Source organism: Microchirus variegatus (assembly GCF_963457635.1).
Source record: "Microchirus variegatus genome assembly, chromosome: 5".
Taxonomy (NCBI): domain Eukaryota; kingdom Metazoa; phylum Chordata; class Actinopteri; order Pleuronectiformes; family Soleidae; genus Microchirus; species Microchirus variegatus.
This window is the reverse complement of record NC_139806.1, coordinates 18,217,947-18,234,954: the sequence shown is the minus strand read 5'-3', so window position 1 is coordinate 18,234,954 and position 17,008 is coordinate 18,217,947. Positions and strand designations below refer to the sequence as shown.

Below are 17,008 nucleotides of genomic sequence, written 5' to 3'. Positions count from 1 at the left end.
GAAGTATATAAGTAATCTGTACATGAATTTGGCTTTTGTCCATTCACTACCTGTGTCGAGTGTTGGGCTCATTTGAACCCTTTGAAAGCTACTTGTTGCTTTGACTCACTTGTGTAAGTGTTTCCTGCATTCAGTGTTTGCACTAAAGAAGCCCGTAGGTCAAACTGGTTTGTTTGAGAGACCGTGTCGAGGAAAGTGAGCCGCTCTCATTTCACTGGAAGTTCAAAGCTTACTTTTTATACTTTAAATAGTAAATGGTCTGATTAAAGAAAGGGTAGCTGTGGATTAATCACGATTAATTACCATTCATAAATATGCCAGAGAAATTCGAATTTTCTCTTGTTATTGTTGTAGGAACGGAGAGATAAATAAAGTATGTGAAAATATAAATGTAAAGAACAATAAAATACTGTAAATAACTTAAAAAAAAAAACCTATACAAACTTAGTAAAAAATAAACATTACATTGTAAAGAACCCACATTATAAGACAATGTAAATAAATAGAAAAAATAAAATACTGTAAATAACTTAAAAAAAAATTATACATTGCACTGTAAATAACTCACATTATAAACAAAATATAAAGTTTAGAAGTTAAATAGTTTTCTTTTTGAAACATTTTGAAAAGTTCGAAGCACTGCTTCTACTAGTTAGCGTTAGCGTCAGCTAGCATTCTGACGCTAATGTTAGCTGCTGTTCAAGTCTGTGTCCCCGTTAGTTAGACAAAATAACTGTTAATGTTATGATTATATCATTATCTGCGCCAGTAGCGCCACTTACAACTGTGTGTCTTTCTTTCTTTTTTCTTCATCCTCTTTTTTCTTCCTCTTCTAACTTCCTGATTGATAACTCCTCTTCATTTTCCTTCAGCTTCACACAGGTTAACGTGAGGTGACGTGGGGCCCCTTTAGGGAGGTTTCCGACTGAGATGTCATTGCAAATCAACCATCGTTGTTTAAGGGAGACGGGGATGCGGCTGGTCACTGATGCATTTAGGCTCCGAGTGTCGGGAGCCCCCCTATCGACTCGGGGCCCCAAGCAGTTGCCCGCCCTTGCCTGTTCATAAACTGCACGTCTACCTGTAGCGCGATGAAAGTGCGTTAATGCGTTAAAAAAAATTAACACTTTAATTCCACAAATTACTCATCCTGCGTTAACGCATTCATTTTGACAGCCCTAGTATTTACATAGAGCTATTCTTGTCTTGATGACTCATCCCCTTATCCTCAAATGTAACTGTTTACTGTTCATTTAGGTGCAGCAGCATGCCTTTTATTTAGATTGTAATCCATGTTGCTGCTGATCAATACCCTGATAATGAATGATAGTCTCAATAACTTCACTCATCACGACAGGAAGAGTGGGCAGAGGCTCTAATGCTCATGCTCACTCTTGATGTGACCTTCTCTTTAGATGAATACTTCTGCAGGAATGTTGCACAGGGTCCGAATAATGTGCGGGAGCAGATGTTTTGATAGCCTCTTGATAATTGGTGCTGCAGCTCATGCACATTATGGTCTTGGCGATGCACTTTTAAAAGCCTCTCCGGCCACATTAATTGACCAGTTTAGAAGAAGGCTGCTAGAGTGAATGGAAGGGAAGAGTGGAAGGAGGAAACAAGGGTATAAAGTGATGAAGGAAGGGGTCTTCAACATCCCTGTCTATATTAGGCTGTTTTATTACGGAGATAAAAGGAGAAGGGTGGGGCAGATGGAGGAAAAAGGCTGCAGTTAGACTGGGCAGTACGCCTCTTTTATCATATTTAAATGAAATTGGCAGGAGCATCCATTGCTTTCACGATGGCCGACACTTTATGGTTCAATAAATCAACCTTGTGGTTGGAATCCAGTGGGAGGTGAAGTTGATTCACAACATTATTCTGTATTACGTCCATACAGTCACAGCTACTTATTTATTTATTTATTTTTAAATATATGCAGTGCTTAACAAATGAATTTGCCTCACCTTTCCTAAAAAATTAGAAAACATGAATCTTTTTTTGAAATATTTCAAACAATGTTATTTATTTGGCAAATAATCTGAAATCACCCTTTTTATACACAAATTTGGGCCGGCTCACTGGGTTTCATTAAACCTTAAAACACATTTTTCCGTTCAGGAATGCAAGTTAGTAACTATAATTGGACATTTTAATCAAGAAATAATAATGTGCTTCACTATTTCTATTTCTATTTTTTTGTGCAAAACAGTACATTTGTTAACTCGTGGATAACAACAATTCTATTTTAGCGTTAAAAATATCATTTTGGTTAGAGAGCTTCTCCACACACGGGTGTATTAACCATTACAGAAACATAAAAAGATTATTTTGATAATTACTTCTGCTGCTAATTTAGGGCAGCTGTGGCTTTGGGTGGTGGTCTAATAAATTTGCGAAGCTCTGCACAAAAACTGCAATCGTTTACTCCACGGTGATGTTAGAATTAAATGAAATGGTACATACATATTTAAATGTAACAGCTGAGCTAAGATTTGACTATCCGTAATTATGCAGATGAATATATATATATATATTTATATTTATGTGAGAGCGGAATTGCAATGTAGCAGGGCTGCATTCTGGCTAAATGAATTTTAATTAAACCTCATATATCCTCCTCCTCCTCCTTACTTTCTCAGTCTCTGCTGACACATTCTCTGCCTGCTCCGCCGTTCTCTCCTACTCACGTCCTTATTTTAATCTTCCGTCTTTGCCTTTCAACCATAACCATGTGAAATTGACTGCAGAGTGAACCAAATGGACAATGTTATTGCCGTTTTTCTTTTTATTCGAAATTAAGATAATCAATGTACAGTGTTAATGTCACGCTGTACCCTCTACAATCATTATATGCAGGCGCTTGTGTGGTTGAACAACAGGAATTAGAGTCTCTGCAGTAAAAATAGTGGTCGCCAAGCAGGCTTGTCTTCCAGCCCGGGACCATGATAGGGTGGAGTTTGGGCAAATAACTTTTATCGATCCACTTTGCATCAACAGAAAAACAGAGGTATCCTCACAGTTTGTAGATTTAGTTTGGACTATACTTCCCCCTGTTGATCGGAAAATAAAATAAACAAGAAGTTGGACCTTGACACATTATCCAATCAGTAAAAATAAGGACTAGTTTTTCCTATTCTGTTTCTCACTCATTAGGCCGCTTTGCAGACACAGCAGTGTCCCCACGGCAGTTTGTAACCGATCGTTCAGTGTGTGAGCGTGAAGGAAACTCGGCTGAGCCGCACTGACGTTCCCTTTAGCTTTGCATATTTGTGTAGGTTTTGTGTTGCTGCACTGCCACCCTTATCTCACATCATGTGTGGCCTCGGTCACATGATATTTACCCTGTAGCCATTCTGTATTGACAAAACTCCACATGATTAGGTCCAGGAGGAGGAGGAGGAGGAGCGAAGGCAGTTGTTCAATAAAACATTACTGGGAGGGGGGGGGGGGAATCAATTTGAAATTTTATTTCTGGTTAGGTTATTTAATGAGATTTAAGAAGGAGATTCGCAAACGTTAATGTACATCGAAGGCTTGACACAGTAGCCGGTCATGTGACATGCAAGTAATGTAATAAAACACGTGATCCTCTTTTGTGGCTTGCTTTGTTTGACTCTGCTTACGAAGGAAAGTTGAAGCCAAATCCCAGCTTTGGCTATGCTTGCTCTAGAGACGTTACACTAATCCGCCTTTCTCATCGTTTCACGAGCGATTCATGCCCCTTCAAGCCCAGTGTCGTTGTGTGTCATCGTTTGTTGTGAAAATAGCAATATGAGCATTCAGATGTTGTGTTGTGAGTGGCAGACGGCTTTATATATTGTAAATAAATATGTTAAGGCAGTAATTGGCACACAGTGCCCTCTCCGACCCCCCATTGATCCATGTGGGCATCAAACAGAAAAGCCACCGTGGGCTGTGAGGATATGGATGAGCCTCTTTGTGTGAAGTGTGTGTAGCATTTTCATTGCACCAGTAAAGGCCTGTTGGACTGGAGCCCAGTGCGGTGGTGTGACATGGCTGATATGATATGACACTTACTCAGCTCCTGACGTTAACTGCCAACACACTGAGACAGAGTGGAGAATTGGTTGCGGGGATTGTTTTAGACGGTGGGAGGGAAATGGGACCAGCGAGTTCACGAGGAGAAAACAATAGGTCATACAGCTGGAGAGGAACATGGAAACTGCAGAGGCAATATAGAAAGCGAGAATTTTTTTTTTTTATCTTTGAAGTGTCAGACAATAAGGATTACCACAGACGAGTGGATCATCTTCAGATTGTGTGGTTTTACTGGTTTTTACTGACAAGATGTCATCAACAGGATCCAAGTCTTTCTGATTATGAGTCATAAATAACAAACATCATCAGGAAGTTTCATCTTTGATCAGTTTTATCATGAAAGTCAAGTCATATCATGTATTTGTGTGTTAGATCTCAGGTCAACATTTCTGACTGTTTAGCTGCAACACCTTTTTAATTTTGAGTAGATAAAGTGGACATTTCCAATACAACACTCCCCAATTGCTATTTAGGCATGTTCTTTAATGAAGGACAATCCAAAAAAACACTTCTCTGTGACTAGGGCTGCAACTAATGACTATTTTCATTATTTTGTCGACAAAATACACACAAATATTCACATTTAAGAAGCTGAAAAAACATATATATTTTTTTTTATTCTTTAAAGCTCACATAGAATGGTCCTGTCGCACATGTTTGTGAGTTATGGATGTCTACTTACAAACATTAACTTGTTTTTATGGTCAAAAACCTCCTAGTTGCTGTTAATGAGCCGATAGAAATCTCTCCTCACTGAAGCTCTCGTCAGCCGCTGTGTTTCAGACTGAAATCTCACACCCAGAAGACAGACTGTGTTGTGATTGGCCAGCCAACGACAGCTTTCCCAACTGTCTTGTGATTGGCCAATACCTGGAAGTGAAGTAATTAGGCCACCTGGTCTCAGAAGCGCAGCTCCCCCCTCTGGAACGGTGGAAGCACTGCTACTCATTATCAAAACATTGTTTTAGCAATGTTTAAAAATAGCTTCGTCACACCTCCCCGCTGCAGTCCCTTTTACGACTTTGACCCAGAGTCAGAAGACACTGTCCACAACGGACGTTCTTCTTCTTCTGTGGTACAATATACGCAACCGGATGTGCCCAGACTAGTGCCCGGACCAGGAGGATCCGCTGTTCAGGAGAAATGCTGTTTACGTAGCCAGACGTCCTGTTTGTTTCGAACCTTCAGGGCTTCATAAACGAGGTAATGGCACAGATACACACATCGTTAATTGGAACTTCCGGTATAGGTCCGCTTTAAAAAAAGACACTCAAACCGATTAATGGATTATCAAAATAGTTGATTAATTGATTAATCGTTTCCAAATCTGTGACTTATCTACCAACCCATACTCTAGTAACGACTGGTCTGGTGAGTGACGCAATCAGATAACTGATTTTAAAAACAGTGTGACACCACTGCCTCGAAGGCTTATGCATCTCCATGGTATGTTGGATCCAGAACAGCAAAGCCCATAGCTATAGAAAGTCATCTGACTCAATCAACGCTGCTATTTATATTGCGGGGGTTCCATCAGTGAGCACTAGCGTTTTTAGCATCACAGCACCCGAGCCAGCCAGCCAGCCAGCCAGCAAAAGCCCACCTCACGATGCCTATGCTGCTGCCCCCATACACAAGCCCTCACTGCAACTTGCTGAGTCATGCTAGTTGGCCGTGCCGAGTGTTTGTGTGAGAATTTTAGTGATCAGCTTGAGGCGAGGTGATTGTGCACCGGGGCAGCGGGCCAGAGCTTGCTCTCTGTTTATACACAGACCGTATCGTGCACTCACATCTGTTGTTGTTTTTCCCCCGAAGACCAAGAATCATTTCTACACCGAATATCAGTGTGACACAGTGTTATTAGGCTGACAAGAGCACACGTTGCGTAACTCGCTGAAATTGAAGGTTAAAGTGCAGCTTCTTGCCAGCGAGCATACTGTCAGAGTGCGTGTGCCATCCATATTGTGCCTTCTAATTTAGTGAAAGCAACATGTTAAATAGTCTTAAAAGAAGGACAATTACAAGTGACTTTAAAAATCTTGAAGTGCTTCCTCAATTTCCATGTCTGGCGACGAGGTGGTGGCATGTCTTTACATGACCAGGGGTGTGTGTGTGTGTGTGTGTGTGTGTGTGTGGGAGAATCCAGAGAAAGACAGGCAGAGCACATGATTCTGTTGGGTTGTGCATCATAAAGTGTGTCATGACTTTTCTGTGGGTGACCTTTGACACACATGTTCATGATTGCACTGTGTGTGTGTATGTGTGTGTTAGAGCAGTATTTTCCCAAACTCTTTACATGGTTACCAAAATCTTTAAAGATAACTTGCAATGTTGACGAGAGCAAATTAGTGCGTAACAACTATTTAGCTGCCACTTCTAGTATAATTTTGAATAAGTAAACCAGACATTGGCGAAAGAAGTAAATCAATAAAAATCTAAATAAATTAGTCCTTAATCAGTCCTGCAGGGGGAATTTCCTTCTCTGCATTTAACCCATCCTCTACGAGAAACTTTAGCAGAATTAGGAGCAGCGGGCAGCCACTGGACAGTTCTCCAGTCCATCACATGGACACATAGGGACAAACAACCATTCACTCTCACATCTATGGTCAATTTAGAGTCTCCAATTTGCCTAATCCCCCATATTGCATGTTTTTGGACTGGAGAACCATGAGAAAATCCACACACACACACAATGGGGAGGCCTTTGTTCAGACTGGGTCGCAAACCCGGGTCTTGTTGCTGCAAAGTGAGTGTGAGTGCCAAATATTTTTTTTTAATCCCTGTATGTGACTTCGAATGAACACTAAAGTAACGTAGATTAAAAACGTTACTGACAACTCACCCCATAAAAAGATAGAAGGTTAATGAGATGTCCTGCTCTCTTTCAGCCGCTAAATAACCCATCCGTTTGTCGCACATAGCTTTTCACTCGAACCGGCAACCCTCTTACAAGTTCCCTCTCCACTTGGAAAGTTCTACTGTGCTGCCCTGTGTTTGCTGAATTAATCACAACTTAAATGTCACGCACGTTATTTAATTATTTAATTATTAACTGCCATAGGTCAGCACAGGCCGAAATGCCTTCAGATGGCGAGGTGCGCTTAAATATTCATCTAATTAATTTAATTGTTCAAATAATATAGTCCGAGTGTGAATTTGTCGCACCACAAAATGCCAATAACGAAACCACATCCTGCACTAAAATGACCTCGTTTTCCAAGCTGGTGTAATTCTGTGGTTTGGAGTTATGCAAATATACACAACATGCATTATTTATACAAGGACTGTTGAGTTGTTGTTGTTTTGTTTTTTTTAGTATTATTTCATTGTTTATGCATAGCTTCATTTAAATGAATTAACTATCTAATCTGTTTTATTTGTATTTGTATTGTTTCTATACCACTATGGTCAACTGAGGTTGTTTTTAAATGTGCTACAGAAGTGGCTGCTGTTGTGTGGATGGTAGAGAAGATGGAGGCAGATAAAAAAAAAAGATGTTTAAGTAGCTTAGTTTGTTGTGTGTTTCTCCCATGATTGAAAATTCACTCCTTTTGCACGTGAACTGGATTTGAAAAGGACATGAACGCAAAAAACACTGGACTATTTATCGGGGAACACGGGGGAAAGAATGTGGTTTTGTGGCCACCATAATAAATTCTGTTACTAATGTTGGTGAATAAGTTATTGTTACATAACACCGCCGACTTCACTTCAAGGTTTTTTTTAACCGTCTATTGCAACAGTATTTGCTCTGATCATGTGACGCTTTGGAAAAAATCCAATCACGCTAAGCACAGAGTGTTTCTGAGCTTACAGGCCCTCAGGCACAGCATGAGATACATCTACACTTAAAAATAAACACTCATTTCATATAAGAGATGATGCACTGATAATTTAAAGCAACACTGTGAGTGCATGTGTGGTCGTACATGATTGGATGTGCTGCCTTCAAGTGCAGTATATTTCAGTATTTTCATTTACTGTCATCAGTGTGTAAGTTAAGTCAGTAACAACAAAGCAGAGCATTTGAGAGCGTTTCCTCTTTTTTTTTTTTTTTTTTTCTTAAGAAATCACATGTCGCCATGTGACGAAACATCACCTCTCGTCTGAGATTTCATGTATATGGGTTTGTGTGTTCCATACAGGATGATCATCGATCACTTTGCTGTGTTTTGTCCTGTACCATTTACTGCCTGTAATGATAATGGTGGGGAGCACCAAAATACAAGTACTTTGTTAATGAACCGACATAAATATTTTAGGTATCTGTACTTGGATATGACTTGTTTTGCTGACTCTTTACTTTCACGTCTGTCATGTGAACACAAATACTGTGTCTGTAGTTTCTGTACACTCCTTACATTTCTGAAAACAGGCTCTGTAGGAATTTGTAGTTTCAATCCAGTTGTCAAAAGATATATGTTTGAAGATAATTATGTATTTGTACTTTTTGCGCTTGAGTGTATTTCCGATCCTGAACTTTAGTTAATCCTTTGACACCTAAGCCTCAAAATGTTGCTTATTTTAACCATAAAAGGGCAGTAAGTAAGTCCTGGGAGTAAGTTTTGCCCATTTTTCAATATCTGGCAGTCATTTACACTTCACTGCCTGTTAAAATATTATATTAACAATTTAAAATGAAGAAAAACTGAGAGGATTTATTGAGAAAAAACACTTAAGTTGTACACGAACGCCAGATTTTGCATGTTAAATTTGCAATTTGATCAGTATACAACATATTTAAAAGAGCATGTGTTTGAATGTTTGTCTCAATGTCCAAAAACAGGCCAAAAAAGTGTTTTTCCAACTGACAAAGAAGCGTATTTGCCGACTTCCTGCAACAGCGCGAGTAAAATTACCGTAATAACCACACATTGGCTTTGACATGCACCTTCTCAGCTTTCAGAAACTGTTCGAGTTTAGCCGATCGCACAAACCATCGCGCAATTATAGCAATGCAGGAATAAGTAGTGCACTTGCACTCTGTGTTGAATACTGAATCAGTATTTGTACTTCTACTACCTCTGCCTGTATTTAGATGCATTCTCTCTGTGGTAATAATACCACTGGGTGCATTAATGTCGGCACACGGATGAGGTGTAAGGGTCACGACAGAACGATGGAAGCTCATGCGTAAATTGATTCCTTTGCGTCGCTGTCGGGTTCCCGTTTGTTGGTACGGTCTGGACTGACGGCAGAATGTGTTTGCCGTTCTCCTCTTGTGTTTTGCCACTGATGGATATCATTCAGTCTGTCTTAAGCTGAGTAACATGTGCCAGATATGGACTCTGAAGAGAGAAGCTTTTCATTTCCTTCCATGCGGCTATGCCTCCCGGGTTACAGCAGCCAGGCCTGCCTCACACTCTCACCACTGCGGAGAGATGTTGTGCTGCAATCACACAGAAACATTTTATTAATTCTGAATGTCAAGAGAGACAGGGTTGGACTTAGACTCCACCGTCTACACGGTACACATGCTTTTCACCCCTAGAGTGGCGTTTTCCATGATCCACAGATTGAACTGTTCTCATCCTTCCCCATAATCTGCTCTAGCTGTCTGCTGATTAATAGGTTAAGGTGCAGACTCAGGTTTTTTCCCTCCCTCTGAGCAGGGTTAAAGTTCCCTTTTGTGCAGAGTTTGCATGTTTGGTTGCACCAACAGACTTCCTCCAGTGTCACACATTAGACCAAACATACAGTACTTCATTTCCCTAATGGTGCAATAAATTCTTTTTTTTTCCTTTTCTCTTTCCTTCAAACTATGCTCATGATCTAATGGATTTCCCATGTTTTTGATGAGTGAAAGACATGCATGACATAACCTGCAGCTATCTCACACCGAAAAACACCAGAGTGAAGTCCAGTTACAGGCCAAATCAGGACAGTCAACCTTTGCACTTTCTTTTGATGTAAGGACTGAATGCTGTGTCAACACTTCTTATGCGACACAGATGATTCCAGTGTGTTGAGGAAACAAATAAAGAAAAGTCTTATCTGTGTCAAAGTGTAAACTGTTTATCAGTCACTCTGTTCCCATTTCCCCTCGAGGCAATAGCCTGGTTTTGGTGCTGCTCTTTCTCAATGTACGGGTGGAAGCAGGGTGAAGTGGTTTGGTATGAAACACTACATATATAAAAAAACTCTCCTGGTTGTGGTTTACTTGTGGCTTGATTGATGATTGATGAAAGTGTGGCTAGTTGGAGCTTGTTGACATTCTTTCCAACACCAGATAAGAGACTAATCAATGACCTTATTCCTCATGAATTTGCCCTTTTTATTGCTTGGTAGATATGGAAATACCTCAGATACAACAGACTCACTGGCCATTTTATTAAATACATAGGACACTAGCAGGAGTGGGGTTTTATTTTGCTGCTGAAGCACATCTTCTTCAAGGTTCAACATATTGTGCATTCAGAGATCTGCAAACTTTGAGTGTTTTTTGAGCTACTGCTCGAAGTTAATGTTAAGTTTTTACGACATTTCAAACCAGTCTGTCAATTCCTCTCTGATCTCTGGCAACAACAAGGCATTTATTTTAAAAACACCAGAGACGTTTGTGTGTGTAAATCTAAAGTACTGATGCTCAGTTTGAACATCAAGAGGTCATATACATATTACAATAATACATACATACATACATACATGTCCACATACGCTACCGTTCAAAAGTTTGGGGTCACCTATACCATTTTTTGGTGTTTTCCATTTAAAAAAACACACTTTTATTCATCAAAAGAGTTGCAAAATGAATAGAAAATACAATCAAGACATTGACAAGATTAGAAATAATGATTTTTATTATTTAAAAAAAATTTAAATTTTGCCCTTTAAACTTTGCTTTTGTCCAAGAACCAGCAACGCTGTTTTCAGCTCTGCTAACATCATTGCACAAGGGTTTTCAAGGGTTTTCTAATAGCAAACACAATGTACCATTAGAACACTGGAGAGATGGTTGCTGGAAATGGGCCTCTATACACCTATGTACATATTCCATTAAAAACCAGGCGTTTGCAGCTAGAATAGTCGTTCACCACATTAACAATGTATAGAGTGTATTTCTGTTTCATTTAACGTTGTGTTCATTGAAAAAAAGTGCTTTTCCTTCAAAAAATAAGGACATTTCTAAGTGACCCCAAACTATTGAACGGTGATTTGCTGCCATGTGATTTGCAGATTTGTTATTGTGCAGTTGAACAGGTGTACAATTGAGTTACATACAATACAGTCCAAAACTTCTTTATTAATCCACTCTGCTCATGTGGCACTCATTTGTAGACCCTTTTGTCAAAATGTGACATTTGAATAGGTGGTAAACAAGGTTTAGAGTCTGTTATGGAGACAGGACAGATTATTGGTGGATTTTGGACCTTAAGAGAAAAGTGTCCTCTTCTCAACCACTTTAATTAATGTAGGATAAACAAGGCTATGCTTATGCCCACAGTTTGACTTACTTTATGGGATTGCCATTTCCTACTGAGGATTGAGTTCACATTTCGATCTAGTCGACAACCGAGGTTCATTTGGTCCTAATCAGGGAAATGCTACTCGCTGACGGTGCTGCACTGGCCCCCGTCAATCAGACGTGGGAGCACAAAAACTAATTAGCAGTTCAGCACATGCCTGAATTGAGCTCGGTCTCGTCAAACGTTATCCATCGGTGACTACAGCTTTAAGGGTGGAGAGGTTTAACCGTGTATTGACAAAAGGGCTGCAGCAATCTACCATGTCAGGTTTGGATGAGCTTCACTTTGTCCACCCACACGAGGATGAGCCAAACCTGCAAGCTATCTAGCAACATAAGTGTGTAGAGGAGAGGGCCATTAGTATGGCAAGGCAAAAATCTTAAAATGATGTCATGATTTTCCCATCATTATATAGCAATGTCATATTTTTTTTAATGATATTTCACTGAATTTCAGTTTTCAGCTTTCAGTAGACGGATATCGTTTCCGCTTTTACCCTTTTCAATCAGTGCTACCGATCTGTGGTGGCAATTGCTCGGAGCATTAAATGCTACGTCAATTGTTATATATCATTCATAGAAATACGCCGGCCTCCATTGTTCGACCTGCGGTTAGTGCAGTCATGTCGTACATGTCATAAAACATGTATGAGGTCTATTAGAAATATCGCTTTGGAACTGTTATACAGCTGTTCTGCTTTTGCCTGTTAACCTTACACAAAAAATAATACGTACTGTGTACAGCCTGTTCAGGTAAATCGAGTGAGAATATAGTAAGTATATAGAAATAGAGAGGATCATTGCCCATTGTAACATGGGCCTTAAGGACTTCATATAAGGTTATAATCCCCACCTTCATACGTCTTCACTGATGTTCAGAGAAATCTTTCATCAATTATGAAATCCTCCTCCTCACTCCTTCATATCCTGGCTCCTACTAGGTGTCTGACCCCCTCCACCCCTATACTCCATCCCATAACCTATAGTCCTAAGGTGTGTCAGTCAAAGCAAAGATGCAAAATGTGCTAACCCTAGTCAATAAAACAACACCTCCTCCTGATAGAGGCCACTTTTAGGTCCCATTCAGAGTTGGTAACATCCTTCTTTACAAATCTGATCTATTGGATCAGATTGGTGCCTATTGGTGCCTTATGTATAATTACTCAAACCTGCATCCAGCTGTGACTCCAGATACGTACACAGGTCTGTCTGTCAGATTAAAATTATGTTTTATCGACTCCGATATGTGCAAATGTGTCAGATGTCATCTGTCTCTAATCTGCCCTGATGAAGGACTGTGTTCATGTAGCGCAGGAATGTGGCCCCCGTGAGTACTCGCATCACCCCAGAGTGTTTGTGCTGTTCAGATTTGGATTGGGAGAGTCCAGGCCTGTACTTGGGGCCAATTCCAATTCCTATCTTAACCCTCAATCTTAACCCCCAAGCTCAACCCTTAACCTTAACTGGCCCTCAAAACCAAGTGTTGAGGGTTATTTTGTCACGTAGAAATGGGACACCCCTTAAATGCAGATACGTCTTCAGACTGTAGGGGGCAGCGAAAGCTGCGTCCAGTCTGTCAAGTCCAAAAAAGAAGAAGTAGAAGAACACATTTACGTCACGATTATTTATTACGATCCGTTTGTCAGTCAAGTTATAAGGTTTTCAGTTAGTTATAAGATGATACTCATACAAATACCACAACCACGGACATATTCAGCTGACAGTTACCACACACCACGACTTATTGAAAAGTAAACGATAGTAAACGAGCGATTGTGCGCGCCGGCTTTTGACAAAAGATCGTAAAATAAAAAAAAATGTTACTCTACAATTACGTAAGTAATCCATAAAATGGGCCTAAACTAAGATAATACAATGGTTTTCATAATTTTTATATCTCTATTAACAAATAAAATACTTATTTTGTAGCATACTTGTTTCGCTGCTTTCGCCGCCATCTTTATTATGTCAAAACATGCAATGCATTCTGGGTAGCCCTTGCTCCCAACGGTGGTCTTGGAAAATCTCAATATTGAGGGCGATACAGCCCTTAAACTTGGGCCTCAACTTAATTTTTCTGAGAATCGGAACAGCACTTGCACTAGAGGGAGCGCATTTTTGAGATTGAGGGTTAAGCAAGGAATTGGAATTCACCCTTGGACTTGGTTTGAATCCCTCAGGATGGATGTTGACGACACCAGGTCTGAACGAGGTCTTAAAGCCGTAGCGCTCTCTCTGTACCATCGAGTGCTCTTCATTTTCCTACTTTGCCAAAGTCAGCAAACAAGCCTAAGCCTATTTGAGGATTATCCTCGCCATTAATTAGCTCTTGGCTTGATTGTTGATGATGTCATGGCCACAGCAGCCTGCTCAGTAAATGCATTTAAATGTGTGTTTTAATAGTTAGAAGCTCATTTTGTTTTGTCATCCCTTGGTCGGCTACTGTGGAAGGCGTTTATACAGTATATGTATCAGATTATGTATCAGTAGATTTATGTCTGTAGGACACAGGCTGCAGCAGGGCATTGTGGGAATGCTGATCTAGTGGGTTGTGGAGGATTAGGGTCACTAGGACTAAGGAGCTCAGGCTTCCTTTTATTTCATTGCCTCTTGTTCTCGTTCTGAAGTTGAGTTTAGAATTTCATAAGGTATCCTCATGGTCATTGACATTTATGGGCATCAGTTTGTACTATTTGACCCCATCTTACTTTGTACTACCCAGCACATGATGCCTTTTACATAACTGAAACAGTCAAATCTCACGTAGTCCATAACTAGTGAACCGCCACTTTTCTCTCCGGAATCCCACAGAGACTAAATCCCGAGGTTAGTTGGTTCAAACTCAGCAGGCCTTGCACCCGTCGCCCTCCACTCCGTTCATTGGCTCTGTCATTCCAGCTGCGATAGTGTCCGTGAACAGAGAGCATTATTCATGTCCTCAGAAGGGGGGCAAGTCCTAATTTAAATTCCGGTCTTTTCCACTGGAATGAACTGTGGCCGCTGACACCCACTGTATTATCCTGGCCCCGTCACCTTGAAAGACCCGTCTAGAGAGTGTTCACATTCCTGGGAAGCAGACAAGACCCATTAGGAAAGAAGGGAATAATGATGTATAACACACAGTGTTGAATGAAGCAGGACAAACGATTTAGGTGGGAGGGTAAAGGCAGGATTACATTACTTTTCGCTCTCTCAGTTTGATTTAATGCTATCCACTACACAGTAACTAAAGGTCTGGACTGTCTGTGGTTGCTGACTACCAGTGTGGGGTGCATGCTAATGACCGAGTGAATGAATCAGTGCCATTCTGATGGCACAGAGATGAATACAAGGAGCCTCTTTCTAGTTGGATCACTCTCACAGCGGCCTACTGTCTTCGCCTGTCTTCTGTTTCTGAACAACAACTGTACAAAGTGATTTGTCACCGTTATTTACGTGTAGCTTCTCCCTAAAAGCAGCCTTTAATTCTTGCTTACACTACAACACTGGGCCATTATTTAGTTCAAACAAAAGGCAAGGTATTTATTTAGATCAGATAAAATAGTTCATTTTATTCAAGTGAGGACTTGGCCAGTTATGTTGTAAGGGCTAAATAGTTTTTCCTCCCGTGCACTTCTATCGTGTGTGAGTGAGAGGATGAATAATACATTCTCTTCCTGTGGCGAGGCAAGTCCTCAAGAGTGGCTTCACGTGGAGTTCATCTTTCCATTTTAGAACTTCACAGCCTCCACCAAAAGACATTTGTGTGGTTGGCCCCACTTTATGATGTCGTAAGCAAAAGGACACTCTTATACCAAAAACGAGGTACTTACCATTCATCAACATTTATTCATCGATTCATTTTCCACTGCTTTATCCTCCACGTGAGGGTTTGCAGGTGGCTGGAGCCAATCCCAGCTGACACGGGGCAGAAGGCGGGGGGGTCGCAAGTCCATCAGAGGGGCCAACATACAGAGACAAACAACCATTTCACTCTCACATTCACACCTATGGTCAATTTAGAATGTCCTATTGACCCAATTTGCATGCTTTTGGACTAATCCAAATGCTCGACCTTCTAAGGCAACAATAACCACCGTCTACATTCACTATGATGCCGACACACACTAGTGTAAAGAAGACATGTGGCAATTATTCAGCTTTGAGAAGCTGGGACCAACACATGTTTGAGGTTTTTGTTATTCAAGTGATATAAAGGGTTTTGTTGTATCAACAAGAAAACTGCTGCCATAGCATTGGTCACCCACTGTATCGTGTACGGTGTATCTCTGCGTTAAAAGTCACAGCATCAATAATACAATTTCAGTTTCTGTGTTGCATCGAAACAACATTAAGCCCTCTTACTTAGACTACTAATCATCAGGATCCATGCTGTGACCTGTCTGCCTCGCCTAGTCAGATGTGCCATTCTGTTTTCATAGTTGAGTCATAATCTCTGGCCCGTTTCTCTGATTTTTGGTTCACATCCAGTGCAGTCACTCCTGGTGTCGTACTGACAAATACTTTTATGATGCATTTTATTGAAAAACCTAAATAAAAACATGTGCGCTCTCTGTCTTTTTTTTTTTTTTTTTCAGGGATTGAGCTGTGCCTGCCAGGATGGCGTTTCTCCATGACCATGGTGGCCAGCTTTGTGGTGTTGGGCGGTCAGCTGCTGATGCCTGGGGTGGCGTATCTGTGCCGCGACTGGCAGGTACTTCAAGCCATTATCATCTGCCCCCTGTTGCTGATGCTGTCCTACATCTGGTAAGGAGGAAACCCCCCCCCCCCACCCCTAAGTATCTGCTTCACAAAAGACTTGTCTCATGTTGTTCTTTCGGTTCCTCTTGTCATACAAACCTACATGTTACATATCAGACATTAATTGTTTATATAGCTTAAATATGGCATCAGCTTTTTTAAGCCAAAGCTGCTGCTGCAGATTTTCATGCTCTGTGGAGAAAGTCTTGCTCCAAGGACATTTTTACAGCGGGGAATTCCCAGCCAAATTAAACCAAACATCTTACTGTGAACCCATTTGCAGTGACCTCTACTGCGAGTGCTGACTCTTGGACTTCGGCAATAAATACGCTCATATTCACCTTCATTTGTTCTATAACGATGCACACAGTGGTCCACAACGCTGCAGAAAGTCAGCAGAAACGATACAAAAAACACATATATAGGCATTGTCATCATGTATCTCAGGCCTTGGCTTTCCTCCAGGGTTTGCTTGATCTACAAAATAGACTTAGAAATGATTAAAGGCACCCGAAAGCAGTATCTGTATCCGACACAACTGATGCAGGATTGATCCACAGAAGTGGAACGACAATATGGAGGCATGCCACATAACCCTATTTTATTTAAAGTTAATTTGATTGGCCGTTATGGATGATCTTACATTGCTTACCATGAGATAATGGAGCATAGCAAGTAAAAACCCGGGAGAAGAGTGTAACAATAGCTGGCAGTCATGTGTTGATTTGTTGATCTCAC

At 40.7% G+C, this 17,008-nt stretch overlaps 1 protein-coding gene across 1 annotated transcript in view; it reads left to right on the top strand.

Moving 5' to 3' along the window:
- Nucleotides 1-17,008, top strand: part of LOC310927293 (solute carrier family 22 member 23-like) — a gene marked incomplete at its 5' end in the record, with an annotated part of 40,289 nt that overhangs the window by 9,258 nt on the left and 14,023 nt on the right. The window contains one exon of the mRNA XM_083889587.1: nt 16,108-16,276. Within this exon, the coding sequence (XP_083745713.1) occupies nt 16,108-16,276 (169 nt within the window). The remainder of the gene's footprint in view (nt 1-16,107; nt 16,277-17,008) is intronic.